Genomic DNA, 22,072 nt, shown 5'->3' with positions numbered 1-22,072 from the left:
GACAACGTTTTGCTGGTGAAATTTGGTCTCACTTACACTGAATGTGGACAGAATAGGCGTCTATAGATCAAAACAAAGCATATATGGAATAGAGCTGCTGAGTTTTGGGTTGCAAAAGAATCCACTTAAGAAAATATTTGCAGCGTTCATTTAAGTTCTTAAGACAAACTAAAGTATTAAGTGTTGCTTTTCGAGACAGTTGTATGACTACTTGTATGATCTATGACGGGCAATCGTGGCTCTAGAGTTGGCAGTTCGCCTTGTAATCGGAAGGTTGCCGGTTCGAGCCCCGGCCGTTGTGTCCTTGGTCAAGACACTTCTCCCCTTGCCTACTGGTGGTGGTCAGAGGGCCCAGTGGCACCAGTGTCCAGCAGCCTCGCCTCTGTCAGTGCGCCCCAGGGTGGCTGTGGCTACATGTAGCTGCCATCACGAATGGGTGGATGACTGGATGTGTGAAGCACTTTGGGGTCCTTAGGACCCCAAAGTGCTTTACACTATAAAGCGCTATGCAAATACAGGCCATTTACCTGTAGGAGCCATATGAGTTGTTCCTTTTTGACTAAGTGGGTTGGTTTAAATGGACTCACTGTATTGGTGCACGGGTGTGGGGCGTGTCTCATGGGTGTGGTAGATGATAAATGTGGTTGCACTCCCCTGTTCACGGCACCTGATGTTGATGAGCAGAAAGGTAGGGTGAGCATGAGGCAAAACTTTCTGTTCCTTTCTGTTGATGCAAATGAATGCAAGAGTACGGTGGCCCTGAGAGGCCAAACGGACTGCAAATTCAGAAAGCACTTGCAAAAAGAAAAATGCTGCAAAAAGAAAAACGCTGCAAAAGCACACAAAGCACAACGGAAATAGGAAAAAAGACAACAGAAATAGGAAAAAAGACAACGGAAATAGGAAAAAAGACAACGGAAATGTTTCTGGGGAGACAATAACCGGACGGACCAGTTGCACGAACCAAAACATGCTAACAAGTGCACTGGGACTGGGAGACACTTCAAAGAAGTGGAGCGGCCAAAGAGTAAACTTTCAAAAGTAAGTTCTGAATATTATGTCACTTATTTATGTGCAAATGTTAGCCGTTAGATAGTCGACCTTAATCTTACAGAGAATGTGATGATTTTGTGGATAATTAAAGTCAGTCATATATCCACAAACACAACAAGCTGAAAGTCAGTGATGCTGCTCGGTTTGCAGTCCTGAATATCACAGCACAAGCAGGATTCACTGCACTGTTAATGTTAGCTATGTTATATTGCTGCCTCTGTTCGGTGGTGTCGAGCCAAACGGACTTTAACGTGTGTTTGAACGAGCTGACGGTTCACTCGTTAAGCTGAAAGAAAGATGCTTTAATCACAGCAGTCACACATGTGTCCACTGTACCATCTGGGAACTCTTCTTGTTTAGCACTCGTAATAACACAAACACTAAATCCTGCTTCTCTGTGCTGTTGTGTAGCAGTGTGTACATCTGAGACTGTCACCTGTCTGTCTGTCCTGCACTCTCTCTCTGTTTCTTTCTCTCTGATTGTGGAATAAAAGTATGAACATGTGTTTATAAGTTACACTTGTGTTTGAATCCTGCAGCTTATCACACATTTGATTTCCATGTGTGACGACTGCAAGTGTCCAGAGTGAGGACAGACTGAGGGACCCACTGCTGCACATCATCTGTGAGGCTTTGCAGCCCTGATGATCCACCAGGACAAACTCAGCAGTGTGTGAGGAAGAGGAGGAGGAAGAGCCATCAGCAGCTGACAGATGGAGAGAATAGACAGACTGTTCTCTGTTTGTGAAGGACTGCTAGGAAAGTTTAACATAACTGTCTGTCCTGAATCAGTCTTATTAGGTAATGTTCAAATAATGTGATCATCCCAGTGTTTCCAGTGTGGGAGAAAGTACTCAGGGCCTTCAAGTTACACACTATGAAAGGCAGCAACAAGTTTGATGTTCAGAAACCTAAAGTATGTATCAGCAGCAGAATGGAACTAAAAATAAATGTTTGTTTCAGTTCTATGAAGCTTTGAGTATTTTGGATTAGTAGCACTGCTGTGTTTGTTGCATCATATTGCTGTAATTGTTTATTTGCTTTATATATTCTGAGGTAAGTTGATCTATAGTGTTACATCATATTCTATAAGGATGTTCTGTGTTTGTAGACTTTCTGCCCAGTTTGACCCATTTAGCAGAAGTCAGCCTGTTTAAGGCTCTGATATCTATTCTGTGTGACTTACAGCAGTTATGACATGGTCTGATTTTCTCACCCAATAAAGGAATATTTCATATATCAGTCTACTCTTCATTTTATCAGAAACAGTTTTCACAGCTCGTACATTTTTTTACACATATGTAAGCATTGAGCCAAATTTAGTAATGCCAACATATTAAAAGAACAATATTTGTCTCTTATATATAATACATCTGTATATACACTGTCACAGATACTTGTGTTTAAGTGAAGATTTAAGGTGATAGGAAATATAAATAAATGCAACTTGAATCTTTACTGAAGCTCAGTGTTTGGCACAGAGTTCATGTTCACTGCTGTAATAACTAATAATGATAAATATAATATTGGCCATATTATATTTACATTACCAAAGTGAGATGACTTTAGTCTCATGAACAACATTAGCTAATTGTTATTTACTAGCTAATCTTAAATGACTGTTCAGTACAAAAATGAAGCCCAACAATCATGTTTTACAGTCCTGTGGTCTCAGCCTCAGATACTTATCACATCACACAAAGCTCATGTAGAAACAAATGTACAAAATATGTTCTCCTTCATTTCTGTCAAACAAAGATGTATGAAACGTTTCCAGCTGTTAGTATCATGGTTGCTAGGCAACCTGGGCAGCGCGACGGAGGCTAGACCGCCCATTTCACAAGCCTACAAGCCTCGCACTTCCAGCCTCAGCAGTCTTTGAATACGTGGCCCTTGAGGACCGTTAAGGCTGCGTACTTTAAGGCTGCAGACCCTGAATTGGGAAACAGTCCCTGAATTGGGATACAGCCATACATACATGTTTTGGTTCGTGCAACTGGTCCGTTCGGTTATTGTCTCCCCAGAAACATTTCCGTTGTCTTTTTTCCTATTTGCTTTGTGTGCTTTTGCAGCGTTTTTCTTTTTGCAGCGTTTTTCTTTTTGCAGCATTTTTCTTTTTGCAAGTGTTTTCTGAAGTTGCAGTCCGTTTGGCCTCTCAGGGCCACCGTACAAGAGTGCATCAATCAGGGACATCAAGAAGGCCTACAGAAAGCTGGCTTTGCAGTTACACCCCAACAGAAAGCAAGACGACCCGCAAGCCCTGGACAAGTTCGCAGACTTGGGGGCAGCCTATGAGGTCCTCTCAGATAAGGAGAAAAGGAAACAGTATGACATGTATGGAGAGGACTGGCTTAAAGAGGGTCACCACAACTTTCACAGCGATATCTTCTCCAGCTTCTTTGGTGATTTCGGGTTCATGTTTGGTGGCAACCGACAGCAACAGGACAGGAATATTCCCAGAGGAAATCACATAATACTGGACCAGGACTGGAAGACACTGGAAGAAGTGTGCTCTGGGAACTTTGTGGGTGGCGAACGTGAGTTGAAAGAGGCAGTGGAAGGATGGAATGAGGCACAGATTCATGAGATGCTGCTGCCAAAGGGCATAAAGTGGATTTTTAATTCTCCTGCTGGTTCCCATCATGGCGGTTTTTGGGAACGTCTCATAAGGTCTGTCAGGAAGGTGTTAAATTCCATTTTGAAAGTGCAGAATTTGGATGAAGAAGGCCTTTGTACGGTTCTTTGTGAGGCAGAGGCTATTGTGAACAGTAGACCAATAACCAAAGCCTCTACTGATCCTAATGATTTGGAGGCCTTGACTCTGGTCTTGACATCTGTTGCTGCTTAAGACCAAGCCATTGATGCCACTAGGAGTGTTTCAGAAGGGGGACGTGTATGGACGACGTCGATGGAGGCAAGTACAGTACATGTCTGACTTGTTCTGGAAGCGCTGGGTTAAGGAGTACCTGCCCCAGCTTCAAGAGCGTCAGAAGTGGCAGAGAATCGGACGGAACTTCATTCCTGGGGATGTGGTTATCGTTGTCGATGATTCTGCGCCTCGTAACTCTTAGGTGACTGGAAGGATTGTGGAAGCAATTTCTGACGGTAAAGGACTTGTACGTCAGGTTCGTGTTAAAACAAAGACTGGTTGTTTGGACAGGCCGATGACTAAAGTGTGTCTTCTACAGGAAGCAGAAGAGTCATGAAGATTGACTTTTTCAAATGTCTCTTTGTATTAATGTGTATTTGTTTATTTTGAATTGAAATTGTATTTTTGAATGATCATGTTTCTCAATATGTCTCCTACATGGTAAGTATGATGTAATTATTGCTCTAAAATAATTAGGGGCCGGTATGTAGGAGCCATATGAGTTGTTCCTTTTTGACTAAGTGGGTTGGTTTAAATGGACTCACTGTATTGGTGCACGGGTGTGGGGCGTGTCTCATGGGTGTGGTAGATGATAAATGTGGTTGCACTCACCTGTTCACGGCACCTGATGTTGATGAGCAGAAAGGTAGGGTGAGCATGAGGCAAAACTTTCTGTTGAGCGCAGCTTGAATGATTTGGATGTATTTTGACTGGAACTTGATGGTTTATGTATATTTATGTATAACTGCAATGGTAGTTTACTGAGGGGAGGACTGGTGGCTCGCAGCTGTTGACTTGCATTGGCCCAGGACCATGAGGTTGTTTGATTTGTGTTGATGAAGGCCTGCCTCCTTCTCCTCACAGTCACTTTTTACGAGACCATGAGTGTGTTTCATTTTTTGTTCTGTCAGTCTTGGATGTGACTCCTGAAAAGAGATTCACCATGATTCTGGTTCTCCTTTCACAGTCAGTACTGCTGGTTTCTCTCTCAGACTGACTGAAGATGAGTGATCTGGAGTCTCCAGGATCCAGCCGTCTGTCTGTGACCGACACAAAGTAAGATACTGTCTCTAATGTACACGAAGGAAATAGAGAACATAGGTAAACTCAGTATATAGAAACAATTACAAGTTTAAAAGGACAAGTAAGATTGAGTGGGAGAGGACTGGTTTAACAGGAAGAAGAGAAAATTCCACAGTATCCGTGCAAAAGGTTTCACTTTGAAATCTTTAAAAGAATGTGGACAAACAGGTGGACTTGGTGTCAGTGGAGTTTACTCCTGGAAGTTTGAGATTATGATGATTATTACTTCAAAAACACCTGTACAGACGTTTATCAGCAGGGCTGGACTGGGACAAAAAATCGGCCCGGGCATTTTGACTAGAGACCGGCCCACCAAAAATGTGACGTCATTCAGGGGTAAAACCGCAAAGGATTCTGGGAACTTGTGGCAAGAGGTACTAGCACATGCAGGCTTTCAATTGAACTCAGTTACACAGCGATAAAAAGAAACACAAAAAATGGCAAGAAGCTGTAACTGCAATAGCTGGTGTTGTGCCAAAAAGTGATTGCTCATATTTAAATTGCTATAAGAAACTTGTTGGGCTATAATATGTGAAACATAGGTCAAATGCATCCCTCATGGATGACATAAAGTCATCTCTCCATCTCTCTCTCCTGCTCTTTTATTTCTCTCTCTTGCTCCATCTCTCTCTGCTGCTCTTCTGTCTCCTCTGTCACAGACTTCTCCACTTTTGATGATAGATCAGCCTGGTGCAACATGTAAGGATTGGCACAATTTGTTAAGATTTTGAGGAGTTTGAGAAACTAACCTTAAGCATAAAATAAAATTTACTATCAGTGACTTCATAGCACCCGCCCAGCAGTATATAAACTCCGTCATGCTAGCTAGGCAGTACCAGTGACTGTAAAAAGTCAGCACAACGAAAACAAACTACAACTAAACCTGGTTTATATCTGACACAGATAGACAGCAGGGCCCTATTTCAAGAAGTCGGTTTAGAGCAAAATCTGAGTAAGTATACCCTGAGTTAACGAAAACTCTGGGTTTTCGGTTTCACAAAGCGAGTTTAGATTAATTCTGAGCGAGTTACTATGACAACACACTCCGTGAAGCTAACCTGCCCCCTAGCAGGTTTACTTCAACTAACCCTAACTTTCTCCGCCTCTTTGTCGGAAACCTGACTGTAGGAAGTGTCAGACATGGCGTGTCCCTTCCTTGAAGAGCCAGTAGATGTTGAAGCCCAAATTCTCCGCAGAGCTCTCCGCCGGGAGAGAGTGATTAGAGCGCGTTTGGACATTTTATCATTTCCTGATGATTTTCTGTGTGAACGTTACCGTTTTTCAGCACAATCTATAATTTATTTGAATAACATCCTCAGGCCTAATATTGCTCATGTGACACATCGCGGACATTCTCTCAGTTCTGTACATATTATTTGTATTGCACTTCGGTTTCTTGCAAACGGGAGCTTTCTGTATAATATTGGTGACGCTGAGCACGTTTCCAAGGCTACCGTCTGTCGGGCAGTCAGGAATGTTACAGTTGCACTGAAACATCTCCTGTACTCGTCTGTGGTGTTCCCCGGTCATAGACCCACAAGATTTATCAAAGAGGGATTCCACAAAATTGCAGGTATCAGGATGAACGAAACTTAATTCATGATGTGGTGATATTTGAACTACTACTTAAATTTTACATTTATTCTCACGGTTCCCAGGCGTGATTGGCTGTACAGATGGCACTCACATTCCAATCATTGCTCCTTCAGTAAATGAAGGAGACTATGTGAACAGGAAGTCTTTCCACAGCATTAATGTACAGGTACATAGTTCCCTGTAGCATTTCAAACTAACAAATTATTTCATTATAGTAATGGATGCTAATTTGTGTCCTCTGCACTGTGAAGATCATATGTGATGCTGCCAACATTATCACAAATGTGGAAGCCAACTGCTCAGCCTCTGTGAGTGGTGGTGGTGGAGGACCTCCCCCTGTTTTTCAGGCCTCCGCTTTTTTTCTGTTGGTTATAACGGGTCACATTTGAGCATACAGAGTAAGCAAATATGTACTTGTAATGTGCTCAGATAATTTCAATAAGTGCTTACAGAGGGGAAATTAATGTAGCCTCTAACTGCAATTGATTTATATAGGACAAACAGACCAAGCACTATGGCTCATAATACAATTACACCTTACCTGTTTGGACTATATTTGGGTGGATGCCGTAGGCATCCACACTATTGAGATCCTGTTTCTCTTTATTCTTTATCCTTTATTGTGTGGATGCTTTAAGCATCCACACTATTGAGTTCCTGTTTCTCTTTATTGTGTGGATGCTTTAAGCATCCACACTATTGAGTTCCTGTTTCTCTTTATTCTTTATTATTATTCTTAGGACTTCCGTACACTTTTCGCCGTTTAACTACTTCCACAATTTTTGTGCTATTTTCACCGTTCAAACTTTAAACTATTCAGCTATTTTTGCTAATTCCTGCTATATCTTTTGGTATTTTTAACTATTATACTTTTTAAAATATTCCACTTTTTTCCTTTAATTTGTCCCATTGAAATGAATGGGAAACTTCAGCAATTCTGCTAAAATTTGCTTGTTTTTGAAACTTAACTACTTCCTCATACTTTCACCTAGAACAACCATTCAAATTTTAAAATGTTCACAAATTATTGGGCTATTCAGGTATAATTCAGCTTTTTCAAATCTTTTACTGTTTTACTTTTATGCCTCTTAAAGTTTTGAGTTGCAAAATTGTGATTTTTCACAAAATACATGCGTTGTTATGGTTGCTATGCTCTTGGCTTCCAGTGTGCCACTGAAGGTTTTGCAATTTTCACTTCATGTCCGAACAACTGTTTGCTACTTGCTCAATTTTCACTCAACTTCCACAAATTATACATCAAAATGTAGGTATTTTTGCTGGCTTTCAGAAAATGTCACCATCATTGTTGTGGGATTTATAGAATTTTGGCAAATCTCCTCAGACCAACACAATGTCAGAAAACTCTCCATATAAAGTGAATGGAGAGCTTGTTCAAAATCACCGCTGGATTTCTGTAATGAGAGGCATATTCGAATCGTCATATCTCCTTAACGAAGCAAAGTTAAGACATGAGGCTTGTCCCCGAATATCTTCAGACACCCCTGACGCTCACAATTCAAGAATTTCTTTCTCACCTATTACTGTTCTGAAATGAGTTGGACTTGTTTGAGGGTAGGAAATTTGTCCTTCGCTCAGATTTCTTCAGATTTCAAACTGTGGAAATGAACCACTTTTTTCTCTCGTCATAACTTCTTGTTGGATTTCCACAGAGACCTGAAAATTTCTATGACTGTTCACCAAAGCCTGCTGTCTCTTACGGTGAAAGAATGATATCGATACTCCAAATAGATTTAGAGTTAGAAAGCGTTGTTTGAGGGCAAGTCAAGGCAGTTTTTGCTTCGCTCTGCTCAGTTATGGTGCATTAGAAGTCTAATATCTTTAATAATTCATATTTTAATGATAAATTGTTAACACTGGAAGATTCCCCCATCTCTTCTGAACAAAACGGTGTAAGAATGACCGCTCTAGCCCCTACGGTTAGGAAATTATGGTCATTTGTTTGAGGGGAGTCCTCACTATGAGAAATAGGCTGCAATAATCCTGTGCCTCTCTGTCCTGCGTGTGTAAAAAGATGCACCTGTTTTGGCGGGAAAACGTAAACAGCCACTCTGATTGGTGGATTTAAATTAAGCAGCTCTCTCCCTCTGTGTCTGTCTGTGTGTGTGTGTGTGTGTGTGTGTGTGTGTGTGTGTGTGTGTGTGTGTGTGTGTGTGTGTGTGTGTGTGTGTGTGTGTTTAGTGGGAGAGAGAGGACCCTGCCCTTATTTGGCAGCATGTCATTGTAGGATTTAAATTGAATATAGTTAGACTGGTTGACTGGATTAGAGCCTGTGTTTGTGTTTGTGTGTCCCTCTGTGCATTTGTGTTCCAATATGCCTCCATATTTGTAATTTTGTAAGTTATTACTATTCTGCTAAATCATACTATTTCTGCTTTTCATAGGATTTGTGCCTAATATAGTATTTCTGCTAAATATAGTATTTCTGCTTTTTATAGGATTTGTGCCTAACATAGTATTTCTGCTTTTTATAGGATTTGTGCCTAATATAGTATTTCTGCTTTTTATAGGATTTGTGCCTAATATAGTATTTCTGCTTTTTATAGGATTTGTGCTTAATATAGTATTTCTACTAAATTATAGTATTTCTGCTTTTTATAGTATTTGTGCTAAAACATAGTATTTCTACTAAATGTAGTATTTCTGCTTTTTATACTATTTGTGCTAAATTATAATATTTCTGCTTTTTATACTATTTGTGCTAAATTATAATATTTCTGCTTTTTATACTATTTGTGCTAAATTATAATATTTCTGCTTTTTATACTATTTGTGCTAAATTATAATATTTCTGCTTTTTATACTATTTGTGCTAAAACATAGTATTTCTACTAAATGTAGTATTTATGCTTAATCATACTATTTCTGCTTTTTATAGGATTTGTGCCTAATATAGTATTTCTGCTAAATTATAGTATTTCTGCTTTTTATACTATTTGTGCTAAAACATAGTATTTCTACTAAATGTAGTATTTATGCTTAATCATACTATTTCTGCTTTTTATAGGATTTGTGCCTAATATAGTATTTCTGCTAAATTATAATATTTCTGCTTTTTATACTATTTGTGCTAAAACATAGTATTTCTACTAAATGTAGTATTTATGCTTAATCATACTATTTCTGCTTTTTATAGGATTTGTGCCTAATATAGTATTTCTGCTAAATTATAATATTTCTGCTTTTTATACTATTTGTGCTAAAACATAGTATTTCTACTAAATGTAGTATTTATGCTTAATCATAGTATTTCTATATATTTCTGCCAGGTCCCCAGGCAGCCAATCCTCTGTGAGGACTTAGACATTCAAATTTTCAAATCAGGGCCTGCACGGTTTCCCAGCCAATCATATATGTGTCCTGAGGCATTCAAATTTGCATATTGGGGCCTTCATGGCTTCTAAGCCAGCCAATCATATCTGAGGGCTGAGGAATTCAAATCCACAAATCAGGGCCTGCACGGCTTCCCAGCCAGCCAATCATATATGTGGCCTCAGGCATTCAAATTTGCATATTGGGGGAATTCGTGGCTTCTAAGTCAACAAGTCATCCATGTCGTATATCTCTAAAAATTCACATTTTAATGATAAATTGTTAACACTGGAAGATTCCCCCATCTCTTCTGAACAAAACGGTGTAAGAATGACCGCTCTAGCCCCTACGGTTAGGAAATAATTGTCATTTGTTTGAGGGGAGTCCTCACTATGAGAAATAGGCTGCAATAATCCTGTGCCTCTCTGCTGCGTGTGTAAAAAGATGCACCTGTTTTGGCGGGAAAAAGTACACAGGCTCTCTGATTGGTGGATTCAAATTCAGCAGCTCCCAGGCTGACCTAGAAACTTACTTCTCTCTCCCTGTGCATTTTTTTGCTGATTTTTTCATTTAACAAGTATATTTGAGGGAACCTCAGCATGTTCAGCATTTTTTCAGCTGTCCATTTTGCTTTTCCAATTTTTCTGTTTAACTTATTACTATTGTGCTAAATCATACTGTTTCTGCTATTTTATAAGATTTGTGCTTAATATAGTATTTCTGCTTTTAATAGGATTTGTGCTTAATATAGTATTTCTGCTTTTTATAGAATTTGTGCTTAATATAGTATTTCTGCTTTTTATAGGATTTGTGCTTAATATAGTATTTCTGCTAAATTATAGTATTTCTGCTTTTTATAGTATTTGTGCTAAAACATAGTATTTCTACTAAATGTAGTATTTATGCTTAATCATAGTATTTCTATATATTTCTGCCAGGTCCCCAGGCAGCCAATCCTCTGTGAGGACTTAGACATTCAAATTTTCAAATCAGGGCCTGCACGGTTTCCCAGCCAATCATATATGTGTCCTGAGGCATTCAAATTTGCATATTGGGGCCTTCATGGCTTCTAAGCCAGCCAATCATATCTGAGGGCTGAGGAATTCAAATCCACAAATCAGGGCCTGCACGGCTTCCCAGGCAGCCAATCATATATGTGGCCTCAGGCACTCAAATTTGCATATTGGGGGAATTCGTGGCTTCTAAGTCAACAAGTCATCCATGTCGTATATCTCTAAAAATTCACATTTTAATGATAAATTGTTAACACTGGAAGATTCCCCCATCTCTTCTGAACAAAACGGTGTAAGAATGACCGCTCTAGCCCCTACGGTTTGGAAATTATGGTCATTTGTTTGAGGGGAGTCCTCACTATGAGAAATAGGCTGCAATAATCCTGTGCCTCTCCGTGCTGCGTGTGTAAAAAGATGCACCTGTTTTGGCGGGAAAAAGTGCACAGCCTCTCTGATTGGTGGATTCAAATTCAGCAGCTCCCAGGCTGACCTAGAAACTTACTTCTCTCTCCCTGTGTGTGTGTGTGTGTGTGTGTGTGACAGAGAGAGAGAGAGAGAGAGAGAGCCTTTTTATGGCATGACCTCATTCTAAGCTTCAAATTCAGTATATTTAGACTGGTTGACTGAATTGGATCTTATGTGTGTGTCTCTCTGTGCATGTGTGTTTCCTCATGTGTACATATTTGTGATTGTGTGGCTGTTATAGGTTTTTTTGCTGATTTTTTTCATTTAACAAGTATATTTGAGGGACCCTCAGCATGTTCAGCATTTTTTCAGCTTTCCATTTTGCTTTTCCAATTTTTCTGTTTAACTTATTACTATTGTGCTAAATCATACAATTTCTGCTATTTCATAAGATTTCTGCTTAATATACTATTTCTGCTTTTTATAGGATTTGTGCTTAATATACTATTTCTGCTTTTTATAGAATTTATGCTTAATCATACTATTTCTATATATTTCTGCCAGGTCCCCAGGCAGCCAATCCTCTGTGAGGACTCAGACATTCAAGTATACAGATCACAGCCTGCACGGCTTCCCAGCCAGCCAATCATATCTGAGGTCTCCCGTTTCCTCTCTCGTCATATCTCAGCGATAGATGTACAGAGAGCAATGAAAATCGCACTCAAAGTACACCGCTGATTCAGCCAGTAGAAGAATTATGCTTCTAGTCCACCTAGTTTTTGAGTTACACAACGTTTTGTAACTCCAAAAAACGGTGTTTTTCGCCTCTCACCGCGATCTAATTCTGACTCCTCATCAGCCTGTTTTTCCAAAGCGGCCGCTCTCTTTCCCAGTGGCGCAGTTGGTAATGACACGGCTCTGCAAGCCAAAGATCGTGGGTTCGATTCCACCTTGGTCAACATGTTTTTTTTCCCTACAAATTAATACACTGTCACAGACCAGTAATTCATATTCATCATTTATTACAATTCTGCAAACTTTTATGATTTTACCAGCTTTTGATAATATGGACCTCACATTCTTGTTAACACTCCATGGCACAAATACTCTTCCCTTTAGGCTCTGTGTATGTGTGTGTGTGTATCAATATTTCTCCCATTTTAAAGTATTACTCCTCCATAATTGTATTTCTGTTCAATCAAAGTACTTTTACTACATCTTAGTACTTCTGCTCAATCATAGTATTTCTGCTAAATCATAGTATTTTTGCCAAATCATGATTTTTGTGCCAAATCATAACATTTGTGTTATGTTAAAGTATTACTACTAATTGGAGGAATTTCTGTCATGTTACAGTATATGTGCTAAATATAGTATTTCTGCCAAATCATACTATTTCTACTATGTTATATTTTTCTTTCTAAATACAGCATTTCTGCTATATAATTGTATTTCTGCTTTTTATACTATTTGTGCCTAACATAGTATTTCTGCTAAATTATAGTATTTCTGCTTTTTATACTGTTTGTGCCTAATATAGTATTTCTGCTTTTTATAGGATTTGTGTTTAACCTTCAGAGGTCCTTAGGGACATTTATTGTCTTTTGCATTTTTAATTGTAATATAGTATTTCTGCTAAATTATAGTATTTCTGCTTTTTATAGGATTTGTGCTAAAACATAGTATTTCTACTAAATGTAGTATTTATGCTTAATCATACTATTTCTATATATTACTATTCTGCTAAATCATACTATTTCTGCTTTTCATAGAATTTGTGCCTAATATAGTATTTCTGCTAAATTACAGTATTTCTGCTTTTTATACTATTTGTGCTAAAACATAGTATTTCTACTAATGCTTAATCATACTATTTGCATATTGGGGAATTCGTGGCTTCTAAGTCAACAAGTCATCCATGTCATATATCTCTAAAAATTCATATTTTAATGATAAATTGTCAACGCTTGAAGATTCCCCCATCTCTTCTGAACAAAACGGTGCAGTGACCGTTCTAGCCCTTACGGTTAGGAAATTATAGTCATTTGTTTTGAGGGGAATCCTTAATGGATAATGTTTATATATATATATTTGTCTTTAAAACATCTTTGCAGACTGACTGTCCTGGACTGGCTGTTGTTTTGTTTTTTTCAGGTCTGGTGAACTCAGCTCTTTGGTGTTGGTGTTCAGGAGTAGAGCCTTCTAATAATATTTATTCAAGTTATAGATTTAAAGTTCTGCGAGTTTTTTCTGTAGCAAATAAATATTGTATAGAATATTTAAAATCACCTACATTTTTGATGTTTACAATGCCCATTGTGTGTAATACTGGAATTTCCTACTACCCGTGAACGCCTCATCTTTTACCTGACTGCCGGACATCCGCCTTTCCGCACACTTCGCTGAGTCCGCTCTGGGTGAGTGCAGCTGCTCTGCTTCTCCTCTTCTCTCCTAAATGTTTATAGTCTGTTTGTGCGATTTAACGAGTTCTTTTAGTGATTTATAAAGCCAACCGAGGTATAACTCATATTAGAGTAACACAGTGGTTGCTTTTTCTTAGTGAAACTTTGTCATTTTTGTATGTAAAAGGAGTGTTTGATGAGCTAACAACCCGATGCTAATGCCTAGCGCTCCTTTGAGCCCAGTGTGAAATGAAGATTTGACGGTAAACCACGGTTATTGTGTTGTTTTATTAATTACATTTGGTGTGTTCGTGTTTGTCAGTCTGTTACATAAGGTGCAGTTAGTTCTCTTCACAAATCAGTTGGTTAAAACAGCCTCATTCTTTATGCTGTAAAGTTTTTAACGAACCGCCATCTTAGATTCAGTGTCAGCTGTCGGCAAGATCAAAGGAGCCATTTTACCGCCTCTGACCGAACACGGGAGAAAAAGAGTCACGTGTGTGCAGGTCTTGTGGGTTAATTAAGACAAAGGAGGGGGGGAGAAACTGAGGATTAAACATAGGCTATGTCCCCACATACACGGGTATTTTTGAAAACGGAGATTTTCCGTTTCTGTTTTAAAAAACAATCCCGTCCACACATAAATGCAGAAATGAAGGAGAACGCTGCTAGGAACATGCCAAAGCAGCAGGTGGCGCTATATTCCTAACCGTGTAGAAATGTTGGCCAATCAGAAGTCTAGAAGCCTCGGTGGGAAATGGTAAACAAAGATGGGGCATAGAAGCAGAACCGAGTCATATCTGTGGGGGGACAGTAACTGTGTGCGCATATGTAAGCATTTAAACACTGCAGAGAGAACAATTAACAGTAACCGTATTGTAGAAATGCATTTCACCGAAACAATAACGTGGCGCACAGTGTGACGTCAAAAAAGGCGCTGCGTTTTCTCCGTTTCCCTGTCCACACATAAATGCAAAAACGGAGTTTTCGAAAATATTCTGGCAAGCGTTTTTAGTTTTTCAGTGACCGAAAACGCCGTTTAAGTGTGAACGAAAGGTGCAAACGCATAGAAAAATCTCCATTTTCAAAAGTACCTGTGTACGTGTGGACATAGCCCAAGAATAATAAGAACTCCTAATATGTAGACTTTAATTTTTAAGAACTGTTTAACAAAGGCTTGTTTGTGCCAACCTAAATCTGCAGCACAGTTTAAATTCTCACTTTGTGGGAAATTAATGAAATAAACAACAGCCCACCTTCACATAAATAAAATATGGCAGTATATTATTATTAGTATGGTACATAGATATTTATTTTAAAACTACAGCATATTTACTATGATACTATGTGCAGTTGGTAATATTTTAGGAAGTAGAATTTGAATGCAGACCACCTCAAATATTAAAGCCTTAAAAATATGTCGTGCAGTTTTTCATGTATGAGTGTTTTGCAATCTTAAATGAGATGTAGACCAAAGAAAACAGAGGAGAGTTGTTGTTTGTATTCCAGCTGTAGTAAACAAAGAAGTTTAGTGAATCTTTTTGACAACAGAGAGTGATGCAGTATTGATGCTGATTTGAGTTTTCTGATCCTGTATTTTTGTTCTTTGTCTTTTGTTACACAGAGTGAAATAAAGCTTGGTTTTGCCTTTGCTGGTAAGTAAACAGTGATTGTAACTGAAGCAATATGAAATTGGGATTGTGTAACATTTTTAGCAATTTACATACAATAGTTTGGCTTTTTGTGATATCTTGCCATTTGCTCATGGGCAAAAACACATTTAGGATTTATAAGCAGTAAAGCCCCCCCCCCACTAGATCTCTGAGTGTCCCTAAAAATGTCCCTGAAGTTTAATAGGCCATTTATGTCTAATTTTAAAGGCTTATCAAAGCATTTCTGTAGTAATTATTGTTTTTATTACACATGTTAAGGCCATTTGAGACTCTGCAATTAAATTTTGCCCTCTTTAGACTAAAGTGAGTTCATTTTGTCTGAGGTACAGTGCTGGGAAAAGTCTTTCTTCCTTGCAGATTTATTTTGTTCATGCTTTTTTGTCACATGTTTCAAATCATCTAACAGGGATGATATGAATAAATACAAAAAAGCATTTTAAAGTGATGATTTCACGTATGAAGCAGAGAAAACCAAACCAGAGCTATCTGTTCTAATGTGAGAACATGCTGGTCTCTAATACCCAGCTGTGGAAGCCCTGATACGAAGAACTACCATCAAGCATTTATAGTATCAAGTATTATTTGTGATTGTTGCACGCTTTGAAACTGTGATGTTATCATTTGATCAAGTGTGCAGTGCGAGCAAATCATTGCTTGTGGTATCTGCTGTGTTATGTAATAGCACCAAAGTATTAGAGCTTTACGTTCATGAGGAATTTCTGTGGAATTGCAGATGGATAAAACGACACATCACCTTAATAAAGACAGAAATCTTTAATAAGGTGCAGAAAGAGAAGATGGGGTGTTTATAGTAAAGCTGTTGTAAACAAAGAATTTAACAGATTTTTTTTTTCACTACAGATTGTGATGCAGTATTGACTCTGATGCTGATTTCAGTTGTCTGATTCTGTATTTTTGTTCTTTTGTTACAGAGTGAAACAGAACTTCGGTTTTGCCTTTGCTGGTAAGTAAGCAGCAATTGTAACTGCAGTAATATGACATTGTCACTGTGTAACATGTTTAGCAACTTACCTAACGTAGTTTGGTTTTTGTGACATTACCATTTACTGATGGGCAAAAACAAATGGTCAGAATTTATACCTTGTAGCAGCAAAGGCCCCACACATGACCTCTGACTGTCCCTGAAGTTTAACAGGCCATTTGTGTCTGATTTTTATGTTTGAACACAAACAACTGTTTTTATACAGTTGTTCATGTTCTCCGTTTGTTTATGGATTTACCTAGCAGACATAACTATGAACGCATTTTAGGTGAGTTAGTGTAAGTGGTAGCTTAAACACTTAAGAGCACCACAGTTGTTGATTTATATCTTCACTCATATTCTGCTTATGTATTACATTAAAGTCAGACCACTATAGAAGTATTTTTGCCTGAGTGAACAGAAGTGGTAGGTTAAACATTTAAGCAATAATAAAAGACTAAGAGAACCAGAGTTGTGAGTAGGCAATGTTGTGTATGTTAAAGCCTGTGTGTAATTTATGTACACTAAGTTTAAATCAGTTTCTTAATAAGTTGCTTGATACAATGTGTTTGAAAATTATATATAAAAGGGAAATATTGCAAAATACAAAAAGATTCCTGCCAACAGGTACAATGGAAGGACTTTTTATTATAATTTTTAAGAAATTAATTGCAAAAATGGCGTGCCACTGTTGTTACTATAACATGTCAGAATTGACATGTATTTTAGGATTTACATATTCAGATCAGAACTAAAACCTAATGAGGTTTTCCGTTGATTCTAACAGTTGTGGTTTTTCCACACTTTATTAAGCACTGACTTGTGATAGAAAATGATGGAGCTAAAAAGCCATAATCTGTACCAACAAATATTGGTGCCTCTTCTTTGCACTTCTGTAGTATGCATGCCTTTATTACACATGTTATCGTCTTGTGAGACTCTGTAACTGAAGTTTGTCCTCTTTAGACTACAGTGAGTTCATAAAGGCTTGAAGAAATTGAGGATCTTACTAGTTATTTCATGTCACAGTAAATTGGATTGTGTGTGAAGAGGTTCAACAGTGTAAGTCATTAAACAGTGATCTGATGTGTTGTTTCCTTTCTCTAGGATACTGATCTGATCGTCGCAAGTCTGGTAAGTAAAGGTTTTGTCTGCGGTACAGTGCTGAGAAAGGTCTTTCTTCTTTGCAGATTTATTTTGTTTATGCTTTTTTTCACATGTTTCAAATCATCTAACAAGGATGACCTGGATAAATACAAAAAGCAGTTTTAAAGTGATGATTTCATTTTTGAACCAGAACAACCTGGTCTAATGTAAAAACATATTGGTCTCTAATACCCAGCTGTGGATGCCCTGATAGCAACAATTACCATCAAGCATTTACAGTAACTGGTAATGACTGGTTTACATCACTGGTTGATTTTGGTCCACTATAATTTCAGAATTGTCTTAATTAGATCCAAACAGGACAGGCAAAAAAAGAAAAGAAAAAAGTCTTAATTAAGGCCCAATATAGGGTTTTCAAGTCATACCAAGTACCACGGTGGTTAGCACTGTTGCCGCACAGCAAGAAGGTCCTGAGTTCAATTCCAACACCAGGCCGGGGTCTTTCTGTGTGGAGTTTGCATGTTCTCCCCGTGTTTGCGTGGGTTCCCTCCGGGTACTCCGGCTTCCTCCCACCGTCCAAAGACATGCAGCTTGTGGGGATAGGTTAATTGAATAATCCAAATTGTCACTAGGTGTGTATCTGCGAATGAATGTGAGTGCGAATGGTTGTCTGCGACAGACTGGCGACCTGTCCAGGGTGTACCCTGCCTCTCGCCCTATGACAGGTGGGATAGGCTCCAGTGCCCCCTGAAAAGGATAAGCGGAAGCGAATGGATGGATGGATGGATGGATGGATAGGGTTTTCAAGTCATACCAAGTATCTTAATTTCATTAAAGTCCAGACTGATTCGTTTACACCAAGTGTTTTGTTTCATTCATTCAATTGGACTTGCTTGTGTGCTTCAGATCCTAAGTGTGATTAAACTTAAGCCCAGGACCTGATGAGTTGATGTAGGTCCTGAAGTAGTAAAGGAACTCTGGGACATCACAGTAACAGCACCATGTTTGACTTTAATGCTGGTGTTTTTCTCTCACTATAGATGATTCAGTTTAGTGCAGTTAGTCAGCACAGCTCTTGGTTATCATTGAGATATTATTAGGCAACTTGTTTTTGCCTGCTCAGCTACAACGTCTGGGAGGGTTTCTGTTTTCTGGGGTCTCCAGATCCTTAGAAATCTCTTTGTAAACCTTTACAGAACTATATGTGTTTGTTTCACATTAGAGCAGCTCACGACTAGCAGTTTAGGGACAATTAAATATTCACATAGGGCAGGGGTCTCAAACTCCACTCTTCAAGGGCCGGTGTCCTGAAGCTTTTCCACGTGTCCCTGTTACAAAACACCTGAATAACATTTGTAGGTCATTAGTGAGAGTATAGAATTTGACTGTGTTGAAGTGGCATCCCCGAAGACTGTTCAAATTTAAGTAATTTAAGTGTTTGGAAAAATGTACTTCTAAAAGTACTTTCATTGCATCATGTTCATTCACTCATGAGCTGCTATAACATGAATCAAATGGCTGAATTACCACCTCAGCATGCAGTCACGTTCTGTAGAGTTTTGCTAATGACCTACTAATGTTATTCAGGTGTGTTGCAACAGGGACACATAGAAAAGTTTCTGGACACCAGGCCTTAACGACCAGAGTTTGAGACCACTGGTGGTAGGGCATGGTGGATTTCAAAAGCTTCTTCCCTTAAATCACTGCCTAAAAACTGCTTTTTGTAATTTGTCATAATGACTTGCAAAATATAGGTGGGATGAAAACATAAACATAAGACATTTTATAGTGGCCTGATATTTTTATCAAGGCTGTTTTTTGAAAATAATCCTGCCCTAATTTACAAAAGATGAACTGTCTGAAAGTCATGTTTGTTTGTTTGTTTAAGAAATGTGGGAATCTCCAGCAAAGATCTTACATGCAACAGCTCAGATACAGCACTCACTTCTGTTCTTTTTATCATGAAATGATCTACAAAGAAATTATCATCATACTAAATTATGGTAATTAGGCCTTTATATCAGCTATGATAAGTTTATTATAGATTTAGTGTAGTGCTTATTGCTGTGTATCAAACATGCCCCAAATGTGACTGAAATATGTAGAAACTGCTGTGTAGAAACTAGCTGTCTCCAAATTTCTCATTTTGCCAAAATTCATACAGAGTGGCCTGAAACTGTCTGCTCTAACCTCAGTGTGTTGGTTTTGTTGGACCATATAATATTTACAGTAAGTTACTGTAGCAGCACATCTTGGTTTGAGTTTAGACTTAGTTTATTGTTTTAATAGAACGTAAAAATGTCCTTATAACAGTTCCACCATCATTTGTTAAACATTGTCATTCTGTTCACTCCAATAATTTACTGTAGAACTCTTTAGTATTTAAAGCCCTACATGTACTGTATTTTTGAGATTATAAGGCATAATGTCAATAAACAAGCCTGTTTTTAAGGCAGATTAAGCCGAACAAACAGTCAGATAAGTCCAACTTTATTCAAGTCATTCACAACAACTCTCAACACTGTTCAGTTGTAACACATAAAATACAGAACAATACACTCACTTTTTCAGTTCATTCCTCATCTACAAATCCATCAAACTCTTCATGGGTTGATCAGTTTGAAATCTGCTTCATAAGCATGTCTCTTAGCACGTGCCAGGTCCTTGTACACACACCATAATGTTATGTTGAAGCACCGTACGAATTACTCTGCGAGGGTCCTGACTATGGTAGCCATAATGCTCTGACAATACATCAAGCAGCGCAGCTTTGTAGCTTACCGAAGTATTACTAAAATATTTCACAGAATTTTGAGCGCTGTGTACCACAGAAATCCCGTTTGAGGTCAGTAAGCATAACCAGAATCGATACACTAGGCACATTGTATATTTTTGAGAAAATGACAGGATTTTAGGTGTGCCATATAGTCTGAAGAATATGGTAAATCCAAGCATATTGGAAATACGACTAATTCCAGTCCTTTTGTGTCTTACAGGTGACCTGCTGCAGAAGATCCTCTCTCTCTCTATCATTATAAGCAATTCTGTCTATCCTATCACTCTCCCAACTCTATCTAATTTGAAAGCCATTCTATCTTGTATCCCTCTATCTCTACCGCTCTATCTAATTTGAAAGCCATTCTATCTTGTATCCCTCTATCTCTACCGCTCTATCTAATTTGAAAGCCATTCCATCTTGTATCCCTCTATCTCTACCGCTCTATCTAATTTGAAAGCCATTCCATCTTGTATCCCTCTATCTCTACTGCTCTATCTAATTTGAGAATCCAAGTTTTCAGAAATCCTTTTCAGAATCCAATCTATCTGTTACAGAATTCTGAGAGATCTCTGCTCTCACTGCTCTTTCTTTCCTGTCTTTAAACTCTCTCACATTCAGTCATTTTGCTGGAAATTACAAGTTGAATATACAGTAGTAGAATTACAGTACAGTAGAACTTATAGTAGAAACTACTTACACAGCCCTACATTTGTCATTTTAATTTTGCATTAGACTTTAGTTTGGACTGCTAGTTTGGCTTACTTTGATCAATTGTATAAAATATCACCTTTTTATAAGTTTATTTGTAATAAGATAATCTGGTTATTTTGTAATACATACATTCAGATAAATAATAAATTAGATCCAGTCTGTTAGTCTGTTTCATTGGCTATAACATTTGACTGCAAGTTTATAGTACTATTATTTAAGGACAAACCCATTTTGTCACTCAGTGTAAGTATTCAGTTAGTATTGTCATCGAGAAGCGCCTGAGGACTTCCTGTTTCCTGACTGCTGCAGAAAATCCAGCTGGAGAATCCTCATCACCAGTCATCTTATCACCACACCACCAAAGCTCCATATATTTGATTTCAATTTTAGATATCTGAAAGATTTACATAAACTCCCCTAAGAGCTAAGACTTTTAATATAGCCTGTTGATTGTTGAGATTTATTCTGCATATCATTTTACAGAAGTTGTAATTATTTATCAGTCTGGTTAAAAAAATATAAGTAAAATTATACAGTTTCAAAAAGAGCTACAATAAAACGGATCAAATTGTTTCCAGAGAACTTTGAATTTCCTTTATTTTGAGTTTGGAGTAGAAAATCAGCTTTTTATATATAATAGTACATTTCTCAGATTTAACAGTAATTTGAGGAGTTATACGTTTTTCTGTGTTTCAAGGTTCAGTTTTGTTTACATTTGTGTATAACCACATATAAGCTCCAGGTTGTACTTCAGCAAAATGCCAAGAAAAGGTCAAAGGTCTCAGTCTCAGAAGCTTAGACGTCAGAAGGAGAAAGAACAGCTGAATGTTTCTCAGAGCAGTGAGCAGGTAAAGGTGTGTGTTTCAACTTTTCCCAGCACTGAAGTGCAGAGCAGTGTTCAGACAGCCACAGTGTCTTATGCAGATGTGGTAAAGAAAGGTGTTCCCTCAGTGTCTGTCCCAGAGCCTGAAGTTATGCAGCTAATCCAGACTGAACCCCAGCTAACTGTACAAACACAGCATGATGAAGAGACAGCCACAGTGTCTTATGCAGATGTGGTAAAGAGAAG

At 38.3% G+C, this 22,072-nt stretch overlaps 1 protein-coding gene and 1 long non-coding RNA gene across 4 annotated transcripts in view; both read left to right on the top strand.

The window, feature by feature from the left end:
* Positions 1 to 4,807: 4,807 nt before the first annotated feature.
* Positions 4,808 to 22,072, top strand: part of LOC147338508 (NACHT, LRR and PYD domains-containing protein 12-like) — a 60,531-nt gene continuing 43,266 nt past the window's right edge. The window contains exon 1 of the mRNA XM_086297321.1: positions 4,808 to 4,978. Coding sequence (XP_086153447.1) covers positions 4,926 to 4,978 — 53 coding nt within the window. The 5' untranslated portion in view covers positions 4,808 to 4,925. The remainder of the gene's footprint in view (positions 4,979 to 22,072) is intronic.
* LOC147338511 (uncharacterized) lies at positions 13,361 to 21,575 on the top strand. Of its 3 annotated transcripts, none has more exons than XR_015130217.1 (5): positions 13,361 to 13,766; positions 15,376 to 15,406; positions 16,357 to 16,388; positions 17,514 to 17,540; positions 20,510 to 21,575. It is a non-coding gene; the product is annotated as an uncharacterized LOC147338511 (long non-coding RNA). The 3 variants fall into 3 exon arrangements; XR_015130209.1 differs by lacking the exon at positions 13,361 to 13,766 and adding an exon at positions 13,780 to 14,582; XR_015130207.1 differs by lacking the exon at positions 13,361 to 13,766 and having other exon boundaries at positions 14,812 to 15,406.

This window comes from Aulonocara sp. 'chitande type north' Nkhata Bay, linkage group LG1, assembly GCF_057382095.1.
Source record: "Aulonocara sp. 'chitande type north' Nkhata Bay isolate Kocher_YH1m ecotype deep benthic linkage group LG1, A_spYH_male_GT1.1, whole genome shotgun sequence".
Taxonomy (NCBI): Eukaryota; Metazoa; Chordata; class Actinopteri; order Cichliformes; family Cichlidae; genus Aulonocara; species Aulonocara sp. 'chitande type north' Nkhata Bay.
Note: the sequence above shows the minus strand (reverse complement) of the source record. Positions and strands in the feature narration are given on the sequence as shown.